General features: G+C 43.1%; 1 protein-coding gene across 2 annotated transcripts in view; it reads left to right on the top strand.

The window, feature by feature from the left end:
• The window catches only part of SACS (sacsin molecular chaperone), a 133,225-nt gene that overhangs the window by 92,175 nt on the left and 17,895 nt on the right, over nt 1-23,155 (top strand). The window contains exons 7-10 of one of the 2 annotated variants that reach the window (XM_033948683.1): nt 7,884-8,030; nt 11,555-13,037; nt 15,204-15,295; nt 19,427-19,453. In XM_033948683.1, coding sequence (XP_033804574.1) covers nt 7,884-8,030; nt 11,555-13,037; nt 15,204-15,295; nt 19,427-19,453 — 1,749 coding nt within the window. The remainder of the gene's footprint in view (nt 1-7,883; nt 8,031-11,554; nt 13,038-15,203; nt 15,296-19,426; nt 19,454-23,155) is intronic. The other variant, XM_033948684.1, reaches the window with a different exon arrangement.

Here is a 23,155-nt window from a genome sequence, read left to right as displayed (position 1 = left end):
AGGTTAAAGTTATTGCAGGAAAACTGGATGAAGTGTATGGAGCTATCAGGGAATTATATTGAAAAATAAAACAAAATATTTTTGAAAATTCTTTTTTTTCCCTACTGAGGTAGATAAATTATTGAATACCCCTTGTACAACAAGCACTGTGTCTGCTTAAAACCTGAACCAAAAAATTTTCTGACCCTCTTGTAGCATAATAAAAGAGCCACTTGAAGTTGTGCATATTTTTAGAAGCATCATTTTTTTATACTGTAACTGGAATTATCCTCCTTTGTTCATCAGCATTCAGAGGAAGCCTCTATTCCATCTGGTACCTCAGTTTTCAGTGGATGTGGTGGCCATTTTGTCCTTGGACTGCAGGGAGGATCATATTCTTCTCCTTTCTGGACCAAGGTCCACCCCTACCCTCCATCCCCCACATCGCAGGAGTCAGTCCTGCATGAGGAGCTACTGGGGACCACAAGGGGATCCCAGTTTTTCTAAGGCCATAATACTGTGAGGCACCCATAGCACTTTCTGGGCTCTAGACCCCTGCCCTGTGTGGGGCATCTAAGTCCTAAGTGTCTCAGGGTCTAACTGGGGTCAGGATCATCTTGAAGGTCCTTCTGATCATAGTATGTGTCCTAGGTTTCCTGGTTGGGAGTCCAAACATTGTTCAGCACTAGTCCAGCCCTTGACCTCTGAGGAAGAACATTGGGGAGGAGGGAGTACAGATGGTGAAGAGATTTTCCTGGGGTTCGTTGCCAGAATCCAGAGAAATATTCCTAGAGGAAGGGAATGGTTCCTCAATAGTTTGTCTTGCTAGAAGGGTTTGCATTTGATTATTGCTCAAGTCTTTTCCACCTTGTATCTTTATGGCTTCATAGGAGCAGATTTCTGATGGTGATCCTATGTTGGAAGATTTAAGAGAACCTGCTAAGAATTTTTGCTTCCTAGAAACAGATGGTCTTTGTAGAATGGGAAACTGTAGATCTGGACCAGCTTTTTCATATGGTGAAAGTAGAAGCCTTACTCTCCAAGGACAAGCAGGCATAATATTCTCACATCTGTGTGATGTCATCCACCAAGTGCACTGTCACTTTAAATTTTTAGTCTGTGCCCATACCGTCGCATGCCAGTGCCTTCTTGCTTAATGTCAGCTCGCGGGACCATCAGTTCTTCATTTTCCGCAGAGCTGAAAAGCTAAGTTTCAAGTTTTCTCTTTAGTGCATAAAACTTTTCTAATTTTTTATGGCTTCCCGTTTTTCTTTTTCATCATAAGTCTTTATTTTTATAGTGTTCTAGTATTTAACCAGCTTTATTTTTGTCAATTTTTCAATTTTTTGGCCTTCGGGTCACCTTGAGTCCTCTTTTCCTCCCAGAAGCATCAATAGTTTTTGGGATACTTTTTCACTTGAGCTCCCTGGGTCATTGCGCCCTTTGATTTAGCATTGACCATTTTCCCCTCCCTTTCAAAGATTAGTACAGAGAGGCTTTAAGAAATGCTCTCGATGTAATCGGACCATCTCTGGCTCTGACCCACATAATTAGTATGTCTAGTATCTGGGTCCTGAACATCGGGATGTTAGCTGTGCCCTCTATTTCCATATGCAAAAGAGGTTACTCAAAGCCCAAAACTTCAGTTCAAAAAACTTTTCGGTATTGAGTCGGTTGGCATTGACATCGAGCATGGTGGGGGACTCGGAACCTGACACTCAGCCTCTTAAGACCCCAGCATCAACATCAGCGCCATGCTCATTGACACTTCATCTAGGGTGTTGGGTTCCTTGCAGAGGAGGGACAATACATCATCTTCATCAATGCCTTGAGCATCAAAGAATATGGCACATAAGAAAGCTAAAAAGCACTAACATGTTTCCTCTTCTAGGTATGCCATTGCATCCTCCCAAATGTCGACTTCCTCAATACATAGCAAGCATCAATGTACAGATCACTGCTTTCCTTCTATTCAGATGATTTTTCCTTATGGGCGTTCCTCAACTTTGAGGTCTCCCATGCCCCACCAACTAGTATAGCAGACTGCTTCCATGCTGGTATCTCTTACAGTACCAGCACCATCTCTCTAGGAGGAGATCCAGACTATGCTCAGACAAGAGATTTTAATTTAGTGCTGTCATCATTGGCTGGTCCTCTTTTTGAGTTTCTCCATCAGACTTCCATGAAAGGTATGTCTATTAAGATGGCTTTTGTAGTTACCGTATGTTCGTCTAAGAAGATTTCAGAATTGCAAGCACTGTATGGAGCCCTATCTGTCTCTTTTTGCCAGATTTGGTTATTATTTAGTACAGTTCCTCTCATCTGTCAAAATAGTATATCTGTTTCATGTGTATCAGGTGGTTTATCTTCCTTTTTTCTAGAAGCCTTCCAAGTGTAACCTGCTACTTCCCCAAGGTGAAATTCTCAACAATGTAGTCATGTTAGCTGAGAGTATAATTAATATCCTTAAAGAAGTAACAGATTTATATTTAAAATTTCCCTTTCCCAAAATTTTAATACCAGGATAAAATAGGTAAGTAAAAGAAAACTATCAACACACCTGATAAGTGCAATAAATTTTAATGTGACTTTGCACTTGATTTTGAAAACACTAATTTTTAAAATTATGTTGTATACAATAACTATTTTTATAAGAAAATTGATACTTTGTTTTTCTTTTTTTTCTTCTCTGACGGGGGTTCTCTGCCAGATGGATCCAGATAAGTACCGTATTTTCACGTAGATAACGCGCACCCGTGTAAAACGCGCACACGGGTATAGCACGCGAAAAACACAAATTTATGTACAGAAATTTTTGTATACCGCACATGCTGACCGACTCTCCTTTCGCCCGCCCCGACTCTCCTCTGGCCACCCCGACTCTCCTTTCGCCCGCCCCGACTCTCCTCTCCCCCTTGAAGTCCTGTCCCCACCCTGAAAGCCTGATGCCCCCCCCCCCCGACGTCCGATTCCCCCCCCCCGCAGGACCGCTCGCACCCCCACCCCGAAGGACCGCTCGCACGCACCCCCACCCCGAAGGACCGCTCGCATGCACCCCCACCCTGAATGACCGCTCGCACCCCCACAGCCTCCCGACCCCCCCATCATGTAGAAGCTCCTACCGGTGTCCTGCTGCTTCCTCTTGGCGGTCCCGACACCCCGACACGATCGGGGCAAGAGGGAGCTCAAGCCCTCTTGCCCCAGCCAACCGCGGCACCCCCGACACGATCGGGGCAAGAGGGAGCTCAAGCCCTCTTGCCCCCCCGACTCCCTGACACGATCGGGGCAAAAGGGAGCCCAAGCCCTCTTGCCCCGACGACTCCACAACTCCCCGACATTATCGGGCCAGGAGGGAGCCCAAGTCCTCCTGGCCCTGGCGACCCCCCCCCGCTAGTTGTTCGGGCCAAAAGGGAGCCCAAATCCTCCTGGCCATGGCGACCCCCTACCCCCACCCCGCACTACATTACGGGCAGGAGGGATCCTAGGCCCTCCTGCCCTCAACGCAAACCCCCCTCCCCCCAACGACCGCCCCCCCAAGAACCTCCGACCGCCCCCCCAGCCGACCCGCGACCCCCCTGGCCGACCCCCACGACACCCCCACCCCCTTTCCCCGTACCTTTGTGTAGTTGGCCGGACAGACGGGAGCCAAAACCGCCTGTCCGGCAAGCAGCCAATGACGGAATGAGGCCGGATTGGCCCATCCGTCCCAAAACTCCGCCTACTGGTGGGGCCTAAGGCGCCTGGGCCAATCAGAATAAGCCCGGGAGCCTTAGGTCCCTCCTGGGGGTGGGGCCTTGGGCACATGGTCGGGTTGGGCCCATGTGCCTCAGGCCCCGCCCCCAGGTGGGACCTAAGGCTCCCGGGCCTATTCTGATTGGCCCAGGCGCCTTAGGCCCCACCAGTAGGCGTAGCTTTAGGACGGATGGGCCAATCCGGACTTATTCTGTCGTTGGCTGCCTGCCGGACAGGCGAGTTTGACTCCCGTCTATCCGGCCAACTACACAAAGGTATGGGGAAGGGGGGGTGGGGATGTCGTGGGGGTCGGCCAGGGGGGGCGGTCGGAGGTTCTTGGGGAGGGCCGTCGTTGGGGGGAGGGGGGTTTGCGTCGAGGGCAGGAGGGTCTGGGATCCCTCCTGCCCGTAATGTAGTGCGGGGTGGGGGTAGGGGGTCGCCGTGGCCAGGAGGATTTGGGCTCCCTCCTGGCCCGAACAACTAGCGGGGGGGGGGGCGCCAGGGCCAGGAGGACTTGGGCTCCCTCCTGGCCCGATATTGTGGGGAGTAGGGGAGTCGGCGGGGCAAGAGGGCTTGGGCTCCCTTTTGCCTCGATCGTGTCGGGTGTCGGGACCGCCAAGAGGAAGCAGCAGGACACCGGTAGGAGCTTCTACATGATGGGGGGGGGGGGTCGGGAGGCTGTGGGGGTGCGAGCGGTCCTTCAGGGTGGTGGTGCGGGTGGGAGTGCGTGCGAGCGGTCCTTCGGGGTGCGGGTGCGTGCGAGCGGTCCTTCGGGGTGGGGGTGCGAGCGGTCCTGCGGGGGGGGGGGGGGTGAATCGGACGTTGGGGGGGAACTATGTAAAAAAAATTTTGTACAACGCGCTCACGCGTATAACGTGCAAGGGTATGCACGGTACGTAAAAACCACGTATAACGCGCGCGTTATATGCGAAAAAATACGGTACATTTCAGATTTGTCCTTGTTTTCAGGTTTGACTCTTGTGTTGGGTACCTTCTTCTTCTGTGTTCTTGCTTGTAGAATCTCCTACTCCCTATATATAAACAAGCAAAAGGAAAGAAACCTCCTTCTAACTGAACATAAATATTTCCCTTTACTAAAAAAGATAATTCATATTTCCTAAAACTAATCTCACCCACTTTTTATCAAATCAAGGTTTAATTAAAATTTAATACAATTTCTTTCATAAAAACCAAAAATATTAAATAGCAGTGCACAGCCATGTCATCATTGGGGTTCAATTCTATTTGGAATCTTCAGCCTAAGGTTTTCAAACAGTCACATCAACTCAATTTCTTAAAACTTCTCAAAATCACTTAAGCTGAAATGAACATTAATTAAATCAGCAAAACATAAATCCTTTATAATAAAAACTTTGCTGATATCTCTGGTAAAATTTCTTTACTATAAATAAATCTCTACCAACTGAAAAATGCCAATTCACCACACCCAAGCTAGCATAAAGCAAATACCTCAGCTCAAATAACAATATCCTAAACCAAATCAATTATCAAAATGAAAATTTATCTTTACAGACAAATTTTATAATAATAATAATAATAATTTTATATACTGCAAGACCAAGAAGTTCTATGCGGTTTACAATGATTAAGAATAGTACAAATTGAGTGGAACTGTCAAGTTAATACTAGTGAATTGTGATTCTAGGGATCAGTTAAGTTGGAAAGATTGTATAAATTAGTTGCCGAAGTAGTTCAGGAACAGATATGGTTTTAGGTGTTTCCTAAATTTCCTGTAAGTATTAGCTAGCATAAGTAATTGTTCCAGGTCTTTACCCCATAATACTGCTTGATATGAGAGAAGATGTTGGTGGTGACTTTTTGCAGAGACGTCCATCAACATACACCTGTCTCTGCCAACAAAACCAACCCAATGCCCACCTTGGCAGTTTTAGAACTCCCCAGCACTGCTGACTTCTGGTCATCAGACCTCAGAAATTATCAGTCTGGAATTCCAACAGTCACTCATTCAAAAACAGCATTAAACCAGCAAATATCAAAATAAAACCAAATGAAGAATACATGAAGATGTCTTCAAACTCTTCAGAAACTTTAATTTTCTTTATTATTTAAACCTTGGTTACACAAGGGAGGATTAGGCATCAGTCCACTTAAATTGGATGTTTGCAAGGCACTCTTCCATTTTCTGGAGGTCACTTTGCAAATAAGCTCATATGTTTAGTGGTTTGCATAAGGAGGCAAGCAGTCTCTTAAGTTATCTCTGGCACATTGGATTAAGATGATAGTTGGAAGTTGCCTACATTCTTAAGCAAAAAGTAGTCCCATCTAATGAGAAATCAAGCAGCTTCTTAACTGGAAACCAGAACAGTGTTCCACAGAATATTGGTAGATTTGCAACTTGGTTGTTGCTCTGCTTATTCGTTGGGCATTATAAGGTTGATATCTGAGCCAGAGGGGTCAATTAATTTGACAGGGCCATTTTGGAAGGAACTTTGTCCTCTTCTCTGAGGGATAAGTTTGGTACAACCCACTAGTCTAGGAGGATGATAAGGAAGGTGAGATCTATTCTTACCTGATCATTTCCTTTTTTTGAATCCTGCTAAACAAGTCCAGGAGTCTCTGGGTTTGGGATATCCTTGAGTTCTTTACCTGTCATCTGCAAACACTCGTACTTTCACATTATGCAGAAGTGTCCAAGAAGGATATTTGGTATTTTTTTTTTTCAAATATTTTATCTGCTTTTACTATTATTTTTAGCTTTGACATTAACTAACATACTGACAAAATTCTGGCTGCATCATCTTGTATACCAGTGATGTCATTAGAATCTTCTGTTTTTCTTATCTGCCTCCATCTGCAGGTAGGAAGACATAAACCACCAGGCTGAATTGGTTTAGCAGGATTCAAGCATCAATAAATTTCACCTAACTCCTGGGGGAATTCTTTAATTCAGCATAATTCTGCAGACTTTATTTGCCCACATAGACTCAATATGATTACTGCCTTTGAGGAATAAATTAATTGAAGATGCAGTATAGAAAAACACTTTTTCTTAAAGATGCAGAATTTTTTAATTATCATACTAATTTGTTGCTGCCTAGTTAAAGCAGAGTACAATATATTATGGCTAATATTTTCCGAGTGGATGCCTTAGATATAAGTATACCAGATAATATCAATTCTAGAATGATTTTGATATTGAAGGGTTACTTAACCAAGAAGATTAGTTTTTCCAGTATTCAGAATTAGCTTATGAGATGTAGTCCAACTTACCATTACATCAAAACATTGGTTCAGCAATCCACTGATTTGATCCTCATCCTCTGGAACAGAGATTAATAGCAAAATACCACCTGCATACAGACAGTTTCTGAGTTACCAGACACCCGACTTAGGTACAGCTCATACTTAAGAACACGGTTGTGGCTTCATTTGATTTCACTGAGCAGTATTTCCAGTGGCAAAGACTCCTCTACTTCTCCTGTAGCAGATTCGGGAAAGATGCATGACCACATTAAGAATAGTGTGTGGTTGTGCATGCTGTATCTTAGAAGGAATACTGGTAGGGACAGTTGACCCTTTTGTTAGCTGGGAGCAGAGCTAAGCAGCAATAATCTTAAAATCTTCTGCAGAACAGCTTTAAAAATATAACTCGTTCTTAACCCAAGGACTGCCTGTATTAATAAAATGTTACACCTGGATTCATCTGCTGCTGATGACAAGGAAGGAAAAAAATTATTTCTTACTTGATGATTTTATTTCCTTTAGTCACAGCAGGTGAATCCAGAGACCTTCCCTTTCTTATTTCCTTTTCTTACTTAGGTGTTTGGCCTTCTGGCATCATTGAGTTCTAATTGTTGTTAGATTCATATCTAATGGCTGTGAGGAAGGAGCTCTACTTATTTAATAGTTGTTACTAATTGTCCTTCTGCGTTATGAGACATACCAAGGTGCATGACATTCTGTCTGACAGAGCTCAGTTTAATGCTCTCTATCTCCACCTACTGGTAAATGGTCATAACCCACAAATCTCTGGATTCAACTGCTGTGACTAAAGGAAAGAAAATTATCAGGTAAAGCATAAATTTTCCATTTAGTTGTTTTGAGGGAAATAATGCAGTATAGGTACTTTGATATCATTTTGTATGTTTTTCTGCACAGCAACAGCTATAATATTACTTCTTAATTCTTAGGTCCAGCACTTTATGTATATAATAATGCAGTTTTCACCCCTGAAGACTGGCATGGTATTCAAGAAATAGCAAGAAGCAGGAAGAAAGATGATCCATTGAAAGTTGGGAGATTTGGTATTGGGTTTAATTCCGTCTATCATATTACAGGTAAGTGTGAAAAATATGTGTGTGTTTATGTATATTGTTTGGACAGTCAAAATTCTCTGACAATAATTGCCTGAGCCATATAAATAGGTGATGTGATTCTTGTCACGTTAATTTGGAAGTTTCTTTGAGAACATAAGAATAGCCTTACTGGTTCAGACCAATGGTTCATCTAGCCATATATCCCATCTTCATGGAGGCCAATCCAAGTCACAAGTACCTGGCAAAAACCCAAATAGTAGCAGCATTCCATGCCACCGATCTAGGGCAAGCAGTGGCTTCTCCCATGTCTCGACAGCAGTTTATAAAATATCTCTAAACATGTTTTTTTAGGCTCCCCTGGCTGGTATTGTGAACTTGCAGTGGTCTGAGTGCTGCCATTTTTTAAAGTTTACTTGACCAGTGTTTCAGCCATCTTGTGGCTTTCTTCAGGATGGCTGAAATGGTAGTCAAGCAAACTCAGATGTGGCACCAGCCAAACAAAAGAAAGAACAATGCCTCTGAACATGCTTGAGAGCATCCTGGCTGCTGCTAGACTTACTGCTCTTCAGTTTATTTTTTTTTGTTCTGTCACAAGTGATGGGGGACACATCATTGAAGTGGTGAACATTCAGGTACAGTAGGCATTTTTCTGTCCTTGGAGACTCACAATTAAAATAAAAAATCACAAAGAGCTGAAGAAGGATTTGAACCTGGGTTCACTAGTTCTCAGCCTACTACTCTAACCATTAAGATGCTCTCTTACTCCACCCAGATGTCTATGTGGCTGTTTTATAATATGCTGCTGCCACAAAGAGACATCTTTGTCCCTTATTTTGCCCTGTTCATAATTTGGACATTTCAGTTTGCAATGTGGATGTTGCCAGCACATGGACATCCATTTCTTAAGTATTTTCGAGTAGACGGATCCTATTGCAAAATACATGAGAAATGGAGGTACATGTGGTATCCCAACTTGGACGTCTGTATTCTGAGTTGCACATCCTTTCTAAAATGCTGTTTCACGTGTCCTGTGGCATCCACATATTTAAGTAGCAGCATTGTAAAATTGGTATTTACTCATACCATTTACATTTGTGAGTGTCACTGTATATATATGTAGATGCTGTGCAAATGTTCTAAAATTGTCTCTTAATTCCAGAACCCCTGTCCTATCCTCATTAGGAGGAGGAAGTTTGAATCTAGTTTCTATTCTTTGTTTTGTATTAGACCAGGGATCTCAAAGTCCCTCCTTGCGGGCCGCAATCCAGTCGGGTTTTCAGGATTTCCCCAATGAATATGCATTGAAAGCAGTGCATGCACATAGATCTCATGCATATTCATTGGGGAAATCCTGAAAACTCGACTGGATTGCGGCCCTCAAGGAGGGACTTTGAGACCTCTGTATTAGACCATCCATAGTCCTGTCCAATTGTGAAAGTGAAACACATTGTTCCAGAATTATTATGATTTGAATTTTTAAATATTTCTCTGAATTTGGACACATTCGGGATAGTAGCTGGTATAGGATTTGAGTTGGAATCGAGTATGTACCGTATTTTCGCGGATATAACGCGCGCGTTATACGTGATTTTACGTACCGCGCATACCCCTCGCGCGTTATATGCCTGAGCGCGGTATACAAAAGTTTTTAAACATAGTTCCCACCCCGCCCGACGCCCGATTCACCCCCCCAGCAGGACCGCTCGCACCCCCACCCCGAACGACCGCTCGCACGCGCTCCCACCCGCACCCGCATCCACGATCGGAGCAAGAGGGAGCCCAAGCCCTCTTGCCCGGCCGACTCCCCGACGTCCGATACATTCCCCCCCCCCGGCAGGACCACTCGCACCCTCACCCCGAAGGACCGCCGACTCCCCAACAATATCGGGCCAGGAGGGAGCCCAAACCCTCCTGGCCACGGCGACCCCCTAACCCCACCCCGCACTACATTACGGGCAGGAGGGATCCCAGGCCCTCCTGCCCTCGACGCAAACCCCCCTCCCTCCAACGACCGCCCCCCCCCCAAGACCCTCCGCCCGTCCCCCAGCCGACCCGCGACCCCCCTGGCCGACCCCCACGACACCCCCACCCGCCTTCCCCGTACCTTTGTGTAGTTGGGCCAGAAGGGAGCCCAAACCCTCCTGGCCACGGCGACCCCCTAACCCCACCCCGCACTACATTACGGGCAGGAGGGATCCCAGGCCCTCCTGCCCTCGACGCAAACCCCCCTCCCCCCCAGCCGACCCGCGACCCCCCTGGCCGACCCCCACGACCCCCCCACCCCCCTTCCCCGTACCTTTGGAAGTTGGCCGGACAGACGGGAGCCAAACCCGCCTGTCCGGCAGGCAGCCAACGAAGGAATGAGGCCGGATTGGCCCATCCGTCCTAAAGCTCCGCCTACTGGTGGGGCCTAAGGCGCGTGGGCCAATCAGAATAGGCCCTGGAGCCTTAGGTCCCACCTGGGGGCGCGGCCTGAGGCACATGGGCCAAACCCGACCATGTGTCTCAGGCCGCGCCCCCAGGTGGGACCTAAGGCTCCAGGGCCTATTCTGATTGGCCCACGCGCCTTAGGCCCCACCAGTAGGCGGAGCTTTAGGACGGATGGGCCAATCCGGCCTCATTCCTTCGTTGGCTGCCTGCCGGACAGGCGGGTTTGGCTCCCGTCTGTCCGGCCCACTTCCAAAGGTACGGGGAAGGCGGGTGGGGGGGTCGTGGGGGTCGGCCAGGGGGGCCGCGGGTCGGCTGGGGGGGAGGGGGGTTTGCGTCGAGGGCAGGAGGGCCTGGGGTCCCTCCTGCCCGTAATGTAGTGCGGGGTGGGGTTAGGGGGTCGCCGTGGCCAGGAGGGTTTGGGCTCCCTTCTGGCCCAACTACACAAAGGTACGGGGAAGGCGGGTGGGGGTGTCGTGGGGGTCGGCCAGGGGGGTCGCGGGTCGGCTGGGGGACGGGCGGAGGTTCTTGGGGGGGGGGCGGTCGTTGGGGGGAGGGGGTTTGCGTCGAGGGCAGGAGGGCCTGGGATCCCTCCTGCCCGTAATGTAGTGCGGGGTGGGGTTAGGGGGTCGCCGTGGCCAGGAGGGTTTGGGCTCCCTCCTGGCCCGATATTGTTGGGGAGTCGGCGGTCCTTCGGGGTGAGGGTGCGAGTGGTCCTGCCGGGGGGGGATGTATCGGACGTCGGGGGGGGCATCAGGCTTTCAGGATGGGGACAGACCTTCAAGGGGGGACAGGACTTCAAGGGAGGACAGTGCACGGAAGTCAGGGGGGGTGAACGGAGAGTCGGGACAGCGCACGGAAAGTCAGGGCGGGCGAAAGGAGAGTCGGGCAGCATGCGCGTTATATGCCTGAGCGCGGTATAGAAAAGTTTTTGTACATATCATCGTGATTTCTGCGCGCTATACCCCTGTGCGCGTTTTACAATGGTGCGCGTTATATCCGCGAAAATACGGTATTTTATGTATTGGTGAACAGCATTGTTGAAACTTTATTGTGAAAGTTGTGAAAATTGAACAGAATTTTGAAACACAGAATTTTTTTAAATTGGATTTGTGCAGATGTTCCATGTATCTTCAGTGGTGACCAGATTGGCATGTTGGATCCCCATCAAGTGCTCTTTGGTCATAATGAATCAGGCCAATGTTGGAATCTTAAGGATGACAGAAAAGAAATTGATGAATTTGTGGACCAGTTTACACCATTTATTGGCGTTTTTGGAAGCACCAAAGAGACATTTAGAAATGGCAATTTTCCTGGGACATTTTTCCGATTCCCTCTTCGCCTACAACCTTCTCAACTAAGTGGCAATATATACAATAAACAGAAAGTTTTGGAACTATTTGAGTCTTTCAGAACTGATGCAGATACTGTATTGCTTTTCCTGAAAAGTGTGCAGAATGTGTCTTTGCATATTAGGGAGGCTGATGGAACAGAACAACTTCTTTTTAGAGTAACAGCAGGTGAGAATAATACTCTGAAACATGAAAGGTCCAACGCTATTAAAATTCTAGGAACAGCCATTAACAACTATTGTAAAGGAGTTCCTAATAATACGATAACTTCTGTGACATATCAAGTACACATAGAGGTGAAGGATGGGCAAGCTACAGAGACACAGAAAACATCTTGGTTGGTCTGTAATAGTGTGGGAGGTCGTGGTATGTGCAGCGAGCTTGACCGTTTGGCTGATGACTTGAAATTCATTCCAACTATTGGCATAGCTATGTCTTTATCAAACAGTAGGGATGAAAAAGGTGCTACAAGTGAATTTTCTGGGAGATCTTTTTGCTTTCTTCCTTTACCTCCAGGTGAAGAAAGCAAAACAGGTCTCCCTGTCCATATCAGTGGCTTCTTTGGTTTGACTGACAATCGACGGAGCATCAAATGGCGAGAACTGGACCAGTGGCGAGATCCTTCAGCTTTGTGGAATGAGCTTCTTATAAACAGTTTGGTTCCTACTGTATATGCAACTCTTATTTTAGAAGCGATAAAAGAAATGGAGACACAAAAGTGTTCAGATTTCTCTCTGACTGCAGAGCAAATTTATAGAATGTGGCCTGATACGAACAAAATCAGGGTGCACTGGAAGTCAATCATTGAACCATTGTTCAAGGAATTGTTACAGAATGCTGTTATTTACTCTGCAAGCAATCACTGGATAAATGTAGACACGGTACACTTTTCAGAAATAGATGAACATATGAAATACACAGAAACTGTTCTAAACTACCTCCAGGCTTCAGGGATACAGATTGCTAAGGTACCAGCAAATATTGCTGGTGCAATCCAGTTTTCGTCTTCGAATGCTAAGCCAGTAAAGATGGTAACCCCTGCGCTGGTGCGTCAGACACTGAGGAAATCAGGACATAAAGGTTCTACTGATGAAAAACTTCATATTCTAGAATTTGTGCTCAGTGATGAAGCTTATAGTGATCTTCTTGGATTGGAGCTTCTTCCACTACAGAATGGAAACTTCACCCCTTTCTCCTCATCTGTATCAGATGAAGATATCGTTTACATAACCTCAGAGGATTTTCCAAGGTAAAAGGCATGTTTATGCTATTTTATTGAAATTCCATGCTGCTTTTTACGTTCTGAGAAAGAGTACAATAATGTTCATAAATCTTAACTATTATAAAATGATTTGCTGTCAGTTCATGGCTTACTGAGCTTCTGACTGGAGTATATAGTATGCTGTGAATGCATTTTTATATCATGGTGAGCTTTAGAAAATCAATACTAATAATAATGAAAGTCAGTTTGCCACTTTTCCTCAGGGTGAAGCTTTTTGAGAGGCTGTGATAACTGCCTGCTTGATACCTTAGTCCTTGAGGGGGGAGGGCAGACTGGCCTTGTTATTCATATTGTCTTTCCAAAGCTTACTCTGGTTTGAAAGTGTTTTCACAGCATATTTTGATTTAAATATTACAAACTGATTAACCATAGCAGAGCTTGTTTTTTATTTTTTTTTTTTAACTGAGATTGGCATACATTACATGTCATCATTTTTGTTTAACTGATTAAACTTTTATGTTCTTGCCTGTGAGAGAGAATCTTGCGATGATCTCTAAGCTGGGCAAGAAACACATATTTCTGCTCTAGCCATGACAAATAAACACATAGTAACCAGACTTCTCTAAGGACAAGGAGCCCAAGATAATCTCACATGCACGTGATGTATCCAAGGAGCCCCTGATGCAAATGCTTAATAGCGTATATGTCGCTTTGAAGTTGAAAACAGCATCTTACCGTGCATGCGTGGGCGCCTTACTGCCAGCCTCAAATTTGCACATTTTTATTGACTAGCCAATCTCTGAAAGCCTTTACAGCATTCCAGATAGCCCAGAACTCCAGGAAATCGATGTGAAACTCTTTCTCCTGGATTGACTATGAATTCTAAGTGTAAATTCCCCAGCCCAGGTTGGATGCATCAGTCATCAGCACCTTGTAATGCTGAGGAATTTGGAATGAGCAACCTCCTGCTTCTAATCATATTTTAGGAGTGTGATTAGCAATCATTATTCTATAGCATCCTTCTAGACTGGCACAGACCAATGAGTTTACATACCTCTGCCAGCAGGTGGAGACTGAAAATTCCTAACTTCTTAACCAAGTAAAAGTGACTATTCAGTACCTCCCAAGTCAGTCTTTTTCTCAGTTCTATTAAGCCTCGAGGTGGCTGAGTCCCTCCCACTATTCTCCCACCTCCCCTTTTGGTTTAGTGGTACCTCAGCTGTTTTGCTGTTTTTGTTTAGGCAGAGACAGCAGCTTTGAGAGCCTTTGGGGTCTGTCCTCATCTGAGCTGCCTTCTAGCAGATGGAAAAGGAAAGTTAACTTTGGACACCTTATTTTTTGTTTTCTTGAGTGTCCGACAGGGAGAGCTTATCTGGTGTTCCTTGCTTTTGTAGGGTAGCGGTATTTCCTGAGGTGCAGGATTGCCATGCAGGGTTAGGCTGGCATCCACGTAGCTCACCTGCTCTTTTACCCCTGCTTTCATGATGAATGGGAATGACTGAAGAAATGCACGGTCTGCTCCCAGCAAGGAGTATATGTGGCAGGGGCATGTAAATTTTATGCAGAGGCACTTGAATTGGGTGGTCCACTTGATTCTTCAGCATCGGGGCAGGCTACAAACTACAGAGATTCTTCTACCAAGGGTGCAGTGCCTGTCATGGTAGCAACTGTGTCATTAGTGGGAACTGTCTCCATCCAGGCGCATGGAATCTCTTTTGAAGCAGAGTTATGATGTTGTGCTTTGGCAGTGCAAGCAGGCATTTGTGGGGGTCTAGCAGCTCATGCCTGTTTTTGCTGAGCAGAACAAGTGGTAGTTTGAAAGGTGTCCTCTTGAAAACAAGAATTAGTAATATCTAACAATGTAGGGATAAATTGCCCTTCTGGCATATACAGTATATTACTGAATCCTTCTCCTGGGGATTGTAAATACTGTCTCTACTTTGTCCCTAGTATTTGCCTGCTCAGGGGAACAGAAAACTGGCTAGAAAATCAAACCCAGATTCTCCAAATGAGTCCATTGGATCAGCCCAACTACTGTTGAGTTATTTTAAATAATTTTCTTCTAGCTTCTAGACTTGATTGTCATCTATTCTATACAAAATCACTATACATGAATATTTTGAGTTTTCAATTTAATAATGTTAATTTTTTTATTGGTCCTGTGCTAAGAACAGTTTTTATTTCCATTACTAGTTCACTTTTTCCTGGTCTTGAAGGAAGATTACTGTTAAAGGACTTGAAACTTAGAATTCTGACAGCTTTGAAAGAAGCTTCCAAAAGTCGAGGTAAGAATTTAGTATGCAAATAATAGGGGATGCTATCAAGATGTGGTTAAAAAACAAAACAAAAAATCTTTTGCCAAACTGATTTACCTTAGAAGTCACCAACCAAGGTTGCTTACATGGTGAATGACTAATACTATGTGCTAGCCATCTCGTATGAGGTGTTAGTCCATTGGTCCAGGAGTATCAGGTGGCCTGATGCTTCCAGACTGCATATTAGAGGGGCAGTGGTGCTGTCCCTGCCACCCTCTGATGATCACTCCAAGTCCCTGATCACAAAACACTCTCTTGATAGCAAGTCCCCCCCCCCCCCGCCCTCCGGATCAAATTCCTACTCCCCAAAAGACTTCCACCACCTGATGGTCTAAGTGGTCATGAGCAAGAATGATTCCCAGTCCCTGGGATACTACCGCTAGGGGGTGCCATTTTGAAATGCAATGTTGGCAAGGGCCGGAACAACTGGAATTCTTCCTACCCAGGACCCCATAGACCTCTAAGTAGGCCCCTGGGAATGTAGGGAATGTTTTTGGTGACAGAAGGGAGTTTGATTGGGAGGGGTGGAGGGCTTTAGACTAAAGGGGTTATATGAATTTGCTTATTTTGCATCTCATTACTGTATACTCCATGGTGACTTATTTGTCATTGCGTTATGGTAATTTGTCATATTAAGTTTTTTTAACAAGTGTTAAGGGGCAGATAACGTGACTTAGGGGGAAGTTCTCAAGCTGTGTGAGGGCTGTGCTAATCATACCGAGTTGTGATTTTATTCCTGCCAATTTTGTAAAATTACAAATAGGGAGATTTTTGCTAACCAGAAATTTTTCTTCATCCCCAGAAATTAAAATTCCTTGTTTGAATATTTTTATTGTTAAGTATTTTCTATTTTTTTTTTGTATATGATTGCAGGATACAGAATACATTTTCATAATGCTAATAATATTAAGCGTTTCTCAGCATATGTTAAATCACACAGTATTTAAGTACATAATATGTTATATTTGTGTGTTGCTCACTCTGTGTGTCTAACTCCCAAAAAAATGTTATTTGTGCTGCTGGGAGATTTACGAGGATTCTCATTTTCAAAGCAGATGGATATATTAAAATGCTTTTAAAAAAGTCCTCCATTTTATATTGCCTTCATGTCCCTATCACACATACATATAACCTTTATTTGAGCCCCTGCAGTGACTATCATGAGCCAGAAAGGCTTCTTTTGGACCTTGACATCAATAAGCCCCTAATCAGTTACCCTAAGCATCACTCTATGTGATGGCGACTATTATGTATGCTATCAGATCCAGTAGGGCATTTTATATCAGCATTTGCAGCCAATCTAGGAGGCAGAGGTCCTGACTCAGACATTAAATTAACCTTCCAGATACCAAGCAGCTCTTAATCCATTTCTCCCCACCCACCCCACGCACACATACACTTTCTACAGGTCAGAACAGAATGCAATAAGTATGACGACAACAGAAAATATGTGAATCATTTTAGTATTGTCATCTTTTGCTTATGCGGTTCTGCTTGTTAAGAGGGGTGTGGGGTAGGGTAGGTTTCAAGGGCTGGCAAACAAATGTACTGGTAATTCAACAAAAGAGTATACCTTATTTTTTTTTTGCTTTTGTAATTTTGTATTTTTTTTTTAATTTATTTATCAAATTTTCATCATTATCATTTTTACAGATAATAATAAAGAAAGGAAGATTTCAAACAAGTACAACATATCATTAATAATTCATTATCTCCTCAAGTCCACATAATGGGAGAATATATCCTGATATTAGTTAATCGATACATTCAACATAATCCTGATCAAAAAATCAAACATTTATGGTGCTTCAAATATCCTTGCTCCAAACTAATATTAAATCAAGTGTCGACCTTACTAGTTTTGTGAAGTTGTAAAAATTGTTCCAATTGAATAGAGTCCCAGTATACATATTCACATTCTTTAAGTTTAACTAAGCATTTACATGGAAACTTCAAATAAAATGTAGCTCCCAAAGCCAACACCCTTGGTTTCAAAGCTAAAAAAAGCTCTTCTTCTCAATTGTGTAGCTTGTGCTACATCTGGAAAAATCAATACATTATCTCCACAAAATTTCATAAGCTTATTCTGAAAATAAGCTTTCATAATTAAGGATTTATTTATCTCTCTTGCACAAGTTATCAATAGGGTAGATCTAGTTTGAATTATATCTTGTGAATCTTCCAGAAAACCAGTTAAATCACACTCTTTGTTCCAACTGATCCACACCCAAGTCTGCGGGATTTTTCTTTTTCTGTGGGATATAATATAAATTTATTATGGGCAATTTCTCTGCGTCGGCCAACCCTAATACTTCCTTAAAATATTTCCAAATTAATATTTCTGGGGACAATAATTGAGTTTTTTGGAAATTGACCAATCGTAGGTTTTTTGCCCTTAAAATGTTTTCCATTTTCTCAAATTTCATATGGGTAATATGAGAATCTTTAAGAGCTGTTGAAGACACTGCTTGCAATGTAACCACATGAGACTCTGTAGTTCTAATATGTAATTTTGTATGTTTTAGTGAACTGCACACTGAAATGGACAAACATGACAACCACATTACTGCTCAATTGCTTTTGTGTTACCTATTATATAAATTAACTCCTCAATATTCTGTGCTTCCATACATAGGGCTAGATTCACTAACCTGTTTTCTGGGGACGATCTGTGGCTGATTCCAGCAGACCCGATGAATTCACAACACAAACAAATTCAAATTAGGGTGATTGGAGGAATGCCCCCCTCTGACTGCACGGATCGCCAGTGTGCGATCCTGACGCATGCGCAGACCATCTGCTTTCCCTGCGCGTGCGTTTTGTGGTGTTTGGGTTTTTTTTTTCTGGTTTGGTTTTTGTTTTACGCTCACCGATTCCTGCTCTCCCCTTCCAGCCAAGCCCTGCTCTTGCTGCCCAGACTCTCCTGCTCTCTGCCGCCCTTCCCCGCTTTAAACCCATGGGCTCGCACTGCAGGGAAGGCGGCAGAGATCCAGGGCTCGGAGTAGAGAAGACATGGGGGAGAAAGCAGGGCTGGAAAATCGGGACTGGAAAGGCTTCCATTGTTGCTTGCAGGGAAAAAAACCCCCAGGATTGAAGATCGGGGCAGAGTGTAGGACGGCAGTGGAAGATCGGGGTAGAGTGCAGGGCGGCAATGGAATAGGAGAGTCAGCAGAGACTGTGCGACTGGTCCCCAGCAGTCACTTCTTCTCTTGATTGGCCAGCCCAATCGGTGTCCCAAATTTGTTTGTTGAATTGCGTCCCTGCCTACTTTGCATGCATTTCCCCTCATTTGAATGCACGGATTTGAAGCGGATTGCAAGAGAGGTTAGTGAATCGGGCCGGAGGGAAATCTGGTTGCAAAGGGGTTGCAAACCAATCAGTTTGCTTAGTGAATCTAGCCCATAGTAAGAAGTAAGTAGAATAACTGGACCCATAGCTGGTTACACTACTACATTGATTTAAAATGGATTGGAAATTGGTATAATCATTTCATATTTATTTAGCAAAAAGTACCATCTAACAAATTTTATTTATTTGATTTTTTTTTTTTTGCCCCTCCTAGAATGGGTTACAAATCATTTTCCCTATCTGTCCCAATGCAGATCTAAAAAGGATATCCAAATAATATTTCTTTTGAGTGGCAAATTATTATTTTGTTGAGATCATTACTTCTGGTGTGGTGATGAGGTTTTTTTTTTCCACATCTGCACATGTAGCTCCTTTGTTTTTATAGTCACTAAATGGACTATGTAACTTCGTGGCACGTTCCCTAGTCTTTGTATTTTCTGAAAAAGTAAATTGGCAAAAATTAGTGTCTGTTAAGATGCTCCCTTTTATTTTGTATATTTCTAGTCTTCAAGGTTAAAACACTGTATCAACTGTGCACTTAGAAAGAGACAAAATGGTTAGTAAATCCACCATCCCATAAATATTAGGTATATCTCGAGTCACATTTCTGTCCTGCAATGCCTATTTTTACTGAAGCACTTGCTTCCTTTTGTCATTGCTGGACAGATTTCTTTACACTGGTTATTTACTTTTATATCATTTGAATATTGTTCTTCCATGAAATGTCTTCTAATTAGTGTGATTGTATTATAGCACGTCACCATCTTTGGGGCTATGCAGGTAGGATTACTGGTTGCTGAGAGTGATGATTTAATGCATGGAGTTTGGGATGCATAAGTTGATTCTTCCTTTTTTTATAATTCATCAGTCTTTTTCCTCTTCAAAGCAATCTTGGACTAATAAAGAAAGGCAAATAGAATTTGATGCTTATTTTGGAAGCATTGTTCATGTTTTAGACATTCATAAACTGGCATTAGACATCCATATTGTATGGATGTCCAAATCTGATTTTACAAAGCCATCTGGCAAAAAGGGGCGTGGTCTAAGCATATGCTGGATGGGAGATTTGGGCAGGCTAAAAATATGGACATCCATTCCCCATTGCAGAAGGGAAGGGATGTCTATATTCATAAAGATCAATGTCACGGGCACCTTTGGTGGAAGGGTCGGTAACTGTTCGCACTTATTCTGTGTTCACTGCAAACAGGGTAAGTGGTATATTACAGGGAGTGTGCCCAATATTTGTCCTGCATGTACTTCACAGGGCATGTAGAGCCCCAATAGCATCATATTCTATGGAGATGCCCTGCCCCCAAATTCACCTCTTCCTCCTAGCAGGTCCAACACCCTCATCCCCTCCAACAGCAATATGAACCTCTGTGTTGCCTTTGCACTGAATAGACAAGTACAGTAAAATGGATGTCTCTGTTCCTTCTGATTCCATTCCATATTTTGGATGGGTTTGTATCTAAAATGGATGTTCCTGCTGTGTGTAGCACCTACTATGCATTTTAGAACAGGTTCTGCATTTGCAAATCCTATTCTAAAATTAAAGGGGAACTTCAGAAATCATTACTTGTAAATTTGATTTCCCATGTGAATGTTCTTTCTAAAATGCCGTTCCTAATCTGTAAAAAATAATTCGAGAGGAGCATATAACTTCCTGACACAAGAAGGGCCCACTACTCCCTCCTCTTCTGCTGTTAGTTACATGCTTTTCCCTTGAACCTTCTGAAGTGGACAATTTAGAAGAAGGCAAGTGAGAGTAAATGTCTCTACTCCTGCCATCTAAAGATACTGTTCTGACTCAACTCTTAAACTACTTTGTAATCACCCCACCTGTATAAAAATGTGTATGTAGGAGCAGAAAGCATGGAATACATTGACCTTTTCATCTTTTTCCCGAAAAGCTTTGGGAATGGGCGAACAGAGGAAATTCCACCAGTTTTCACAAACTCAAGGGCACAAAAATAATCACAAACCAAAAAACCCTTTCATTAAAAATTGCTAATCTCTCCCCGGGAAAGCTGCTGATGTATCAAATAGTGTGAAATTATTAAATTACAACATTTGTCTGTCTCAATATCAGACTATGGACTTTTCCTCCAGGAAATTGTCCAAACCTTCCTTAAAACCAGCTGTGCTATCCGCTCTTATTATAACTTCTGTCAATGCGTTCCAGAGCTATTCTCTGAGTGAAAAAATATTTCCTCCTATTGGTTCTAAAAGTATTTCCCTGTAACTTCATTGAGTGTCCCCTAGTCTTTGTAATTTTTGTCGAAGTGAAAAATCAATCCACTTGTACCATTCCACCCTACTCGAGATTTTGTAGACTTTAATCATATCTCCCTCTCAGCCTTCTCTTTTCCAAGCTGCAGAGCCCTAACCTTTTTAGTGTTTCCTCATACGGGAGTTCTATCCCCTTTATCATCTTGATTGCTCGTCTTTGAACCTTTTCTAGTGCCACTATATCTTTCTTGAGATAAGGAGACTAGAATCCAACACAATACTCCAGGTGAGGTTATATGATGGAGCGATACAGAGGCATTATAACATTCTTAGTCTTGTTAACTATCCCTTTTTAAAATAATTCCTAGCATCTTGTTTACTTTTCTGGCCACCATACATTGGGCAGAAGGTTTCATCATATTGTCTACAAGGACACCTAGGTCTTTTTCTTGGGCGCTAACCCCCAAGGTGGACCCTAGCATCTGGTAACTGTGATTTGGGTTTTCCCTCCCAATGTGCATCACTTTGCATTGGTCCACATTAAATTTCATCTGCCACTTGGATGCCCAGTCTTCCAATTTCCTAAAGTCTGCCTGCAGTTTTTCACAAGCAGCATGTGTTTTAACAGCTTTGAATAGTTTAGTGTCATCTGCAAATTTAATCACCTCACTTGTCATTCCAATTTCCAGATCATTTATAAATAAGTTAAATGGCACTCCACTGTTTACTCTCCTCCATTGAGAAAAATGACCATTTAACCCTACCCTCTGTTTTCTAACCAATAACCAACTCCTAATCTACAACTGAACTTTTGCCACCTATCCCATGACTCTTTGATTTTCTCAGGAGACTCTCATGAGGAACTTTGTTAAAAACTTTCTGAAAATCTAGATCTAGATACACTACATCAACCAGCTCACCTTTATCCACATGCTTATTCACACCTTCAAAGAAGTCAAGCAAATTGGTGAGGTAAGATCTCCCTTGGCTGAACCCATGCTGACTCTGTCCCATTAAATTATGTTTATCTATGCGTTTCACAATTTTATTTTTTTATAATTGCTTCCACCATGTTAAGAGAAAAGATTAAAGGAGACCTAGAAAGACAAATGAATTCTCAAACTGACAAGCTGGTATTATAAAAAATGAATCTAATACTGTTGTATAAAGAAAAAAAGCTTTTTTTTTTCCAGTGTTTGGTTAATAATATTTCTTTGCAACTCTGAAGAGTTATTACAGTATAAAATGAAACAAAGTTTGTGCACTTACATTACTGGGGTTAATAGAGTTAATGTTTTTAATTCCAGATAACAAATATGATTGCATGGTGTTTGTAGTGTATAAACTCTAGAATTGGCATGCGTGTAAAATATTGGTGCTAATTATGATTTGCAATTTAACAACTAATCTAGAGGATGATACAGTACAACATTCATGTATAAATGACAATTTTAGAAAGGGATTAGTTTTATATGTGCATGTTCATAATATGTAGAAATTGCAAGGGGGTGTGGTTTGGTCATAGTTTTGATAAATCAAAAATCTATACTTGTATTCCCTACTAAATAAAGGGAATGTACTGTATGACCTAATATTTCCAGATGCGGATTTATAGCTGATGCCCAGGCACATATAACATTTTAAAAGATGCTTGTTTTGGCTAGCCCTTTACATGATGGATTGAGGGAGTTATCCTCTTTAATCCCCCATTTTTATTTTTATTTTTCAACTGTGGGCATGTCAGCACCAAAATCCTTCCGTTTAAGAAAACGCTTTGAACGCTGCAACTTTTCAAATTATCATAATCATTAAAAAAAAAAAATCTGTATTTACCTCCCTTTTTACTAAGCTGCGTTAGAGGTTTTTACTGTTGCCCGGAGCACTAAATGCTCTGACGCTCCTATGAGCATCAGAACAGTGTTGAAGCATTTAGCACTTCGGGCCGTGGTAGAAACCTCTACTGTGGCTTAGTAAAAGGTGTGTGTGGGGGGGGAGGAGGGTTAATTAGCGGAATTAGATTTGCAAAATGGCTGACATAAACATGTAAGATATGCTTAGTTTCTTCTGTTGCTTTTTCCAAGGTGTATATTTGTAAATTGACTGTTCCTGCTGCACATGCCAGAAAATAAGATGTGTATTCTGCAGGTATTTTAGAAAAGGCCTTGTATCAGCAGATCATTTTCTGAAATACCACCAGTATAGAGCATGCCTTGATCTAAACATCTCAAGTCTGACTTCTTATGTATAAAATGG

Source organism: Geotrypetes seraphini, chromosome 6 (genome assembly GCF_902459505.1).
Source record: "Geotrypetes seraphini chromosome 6, aGeoSer1.1, whole genome shotgun sequence".
Lineage (NCBI taxonomy): Eukaryota > Metazoa > Chordata > Amphibia > Gymnophiona > Dermophiidae > Geotrypetes > Geotrypetes seraphini.
This window is presented reverse-complemented; position numbering and strand designations above follow the sequence as displayed.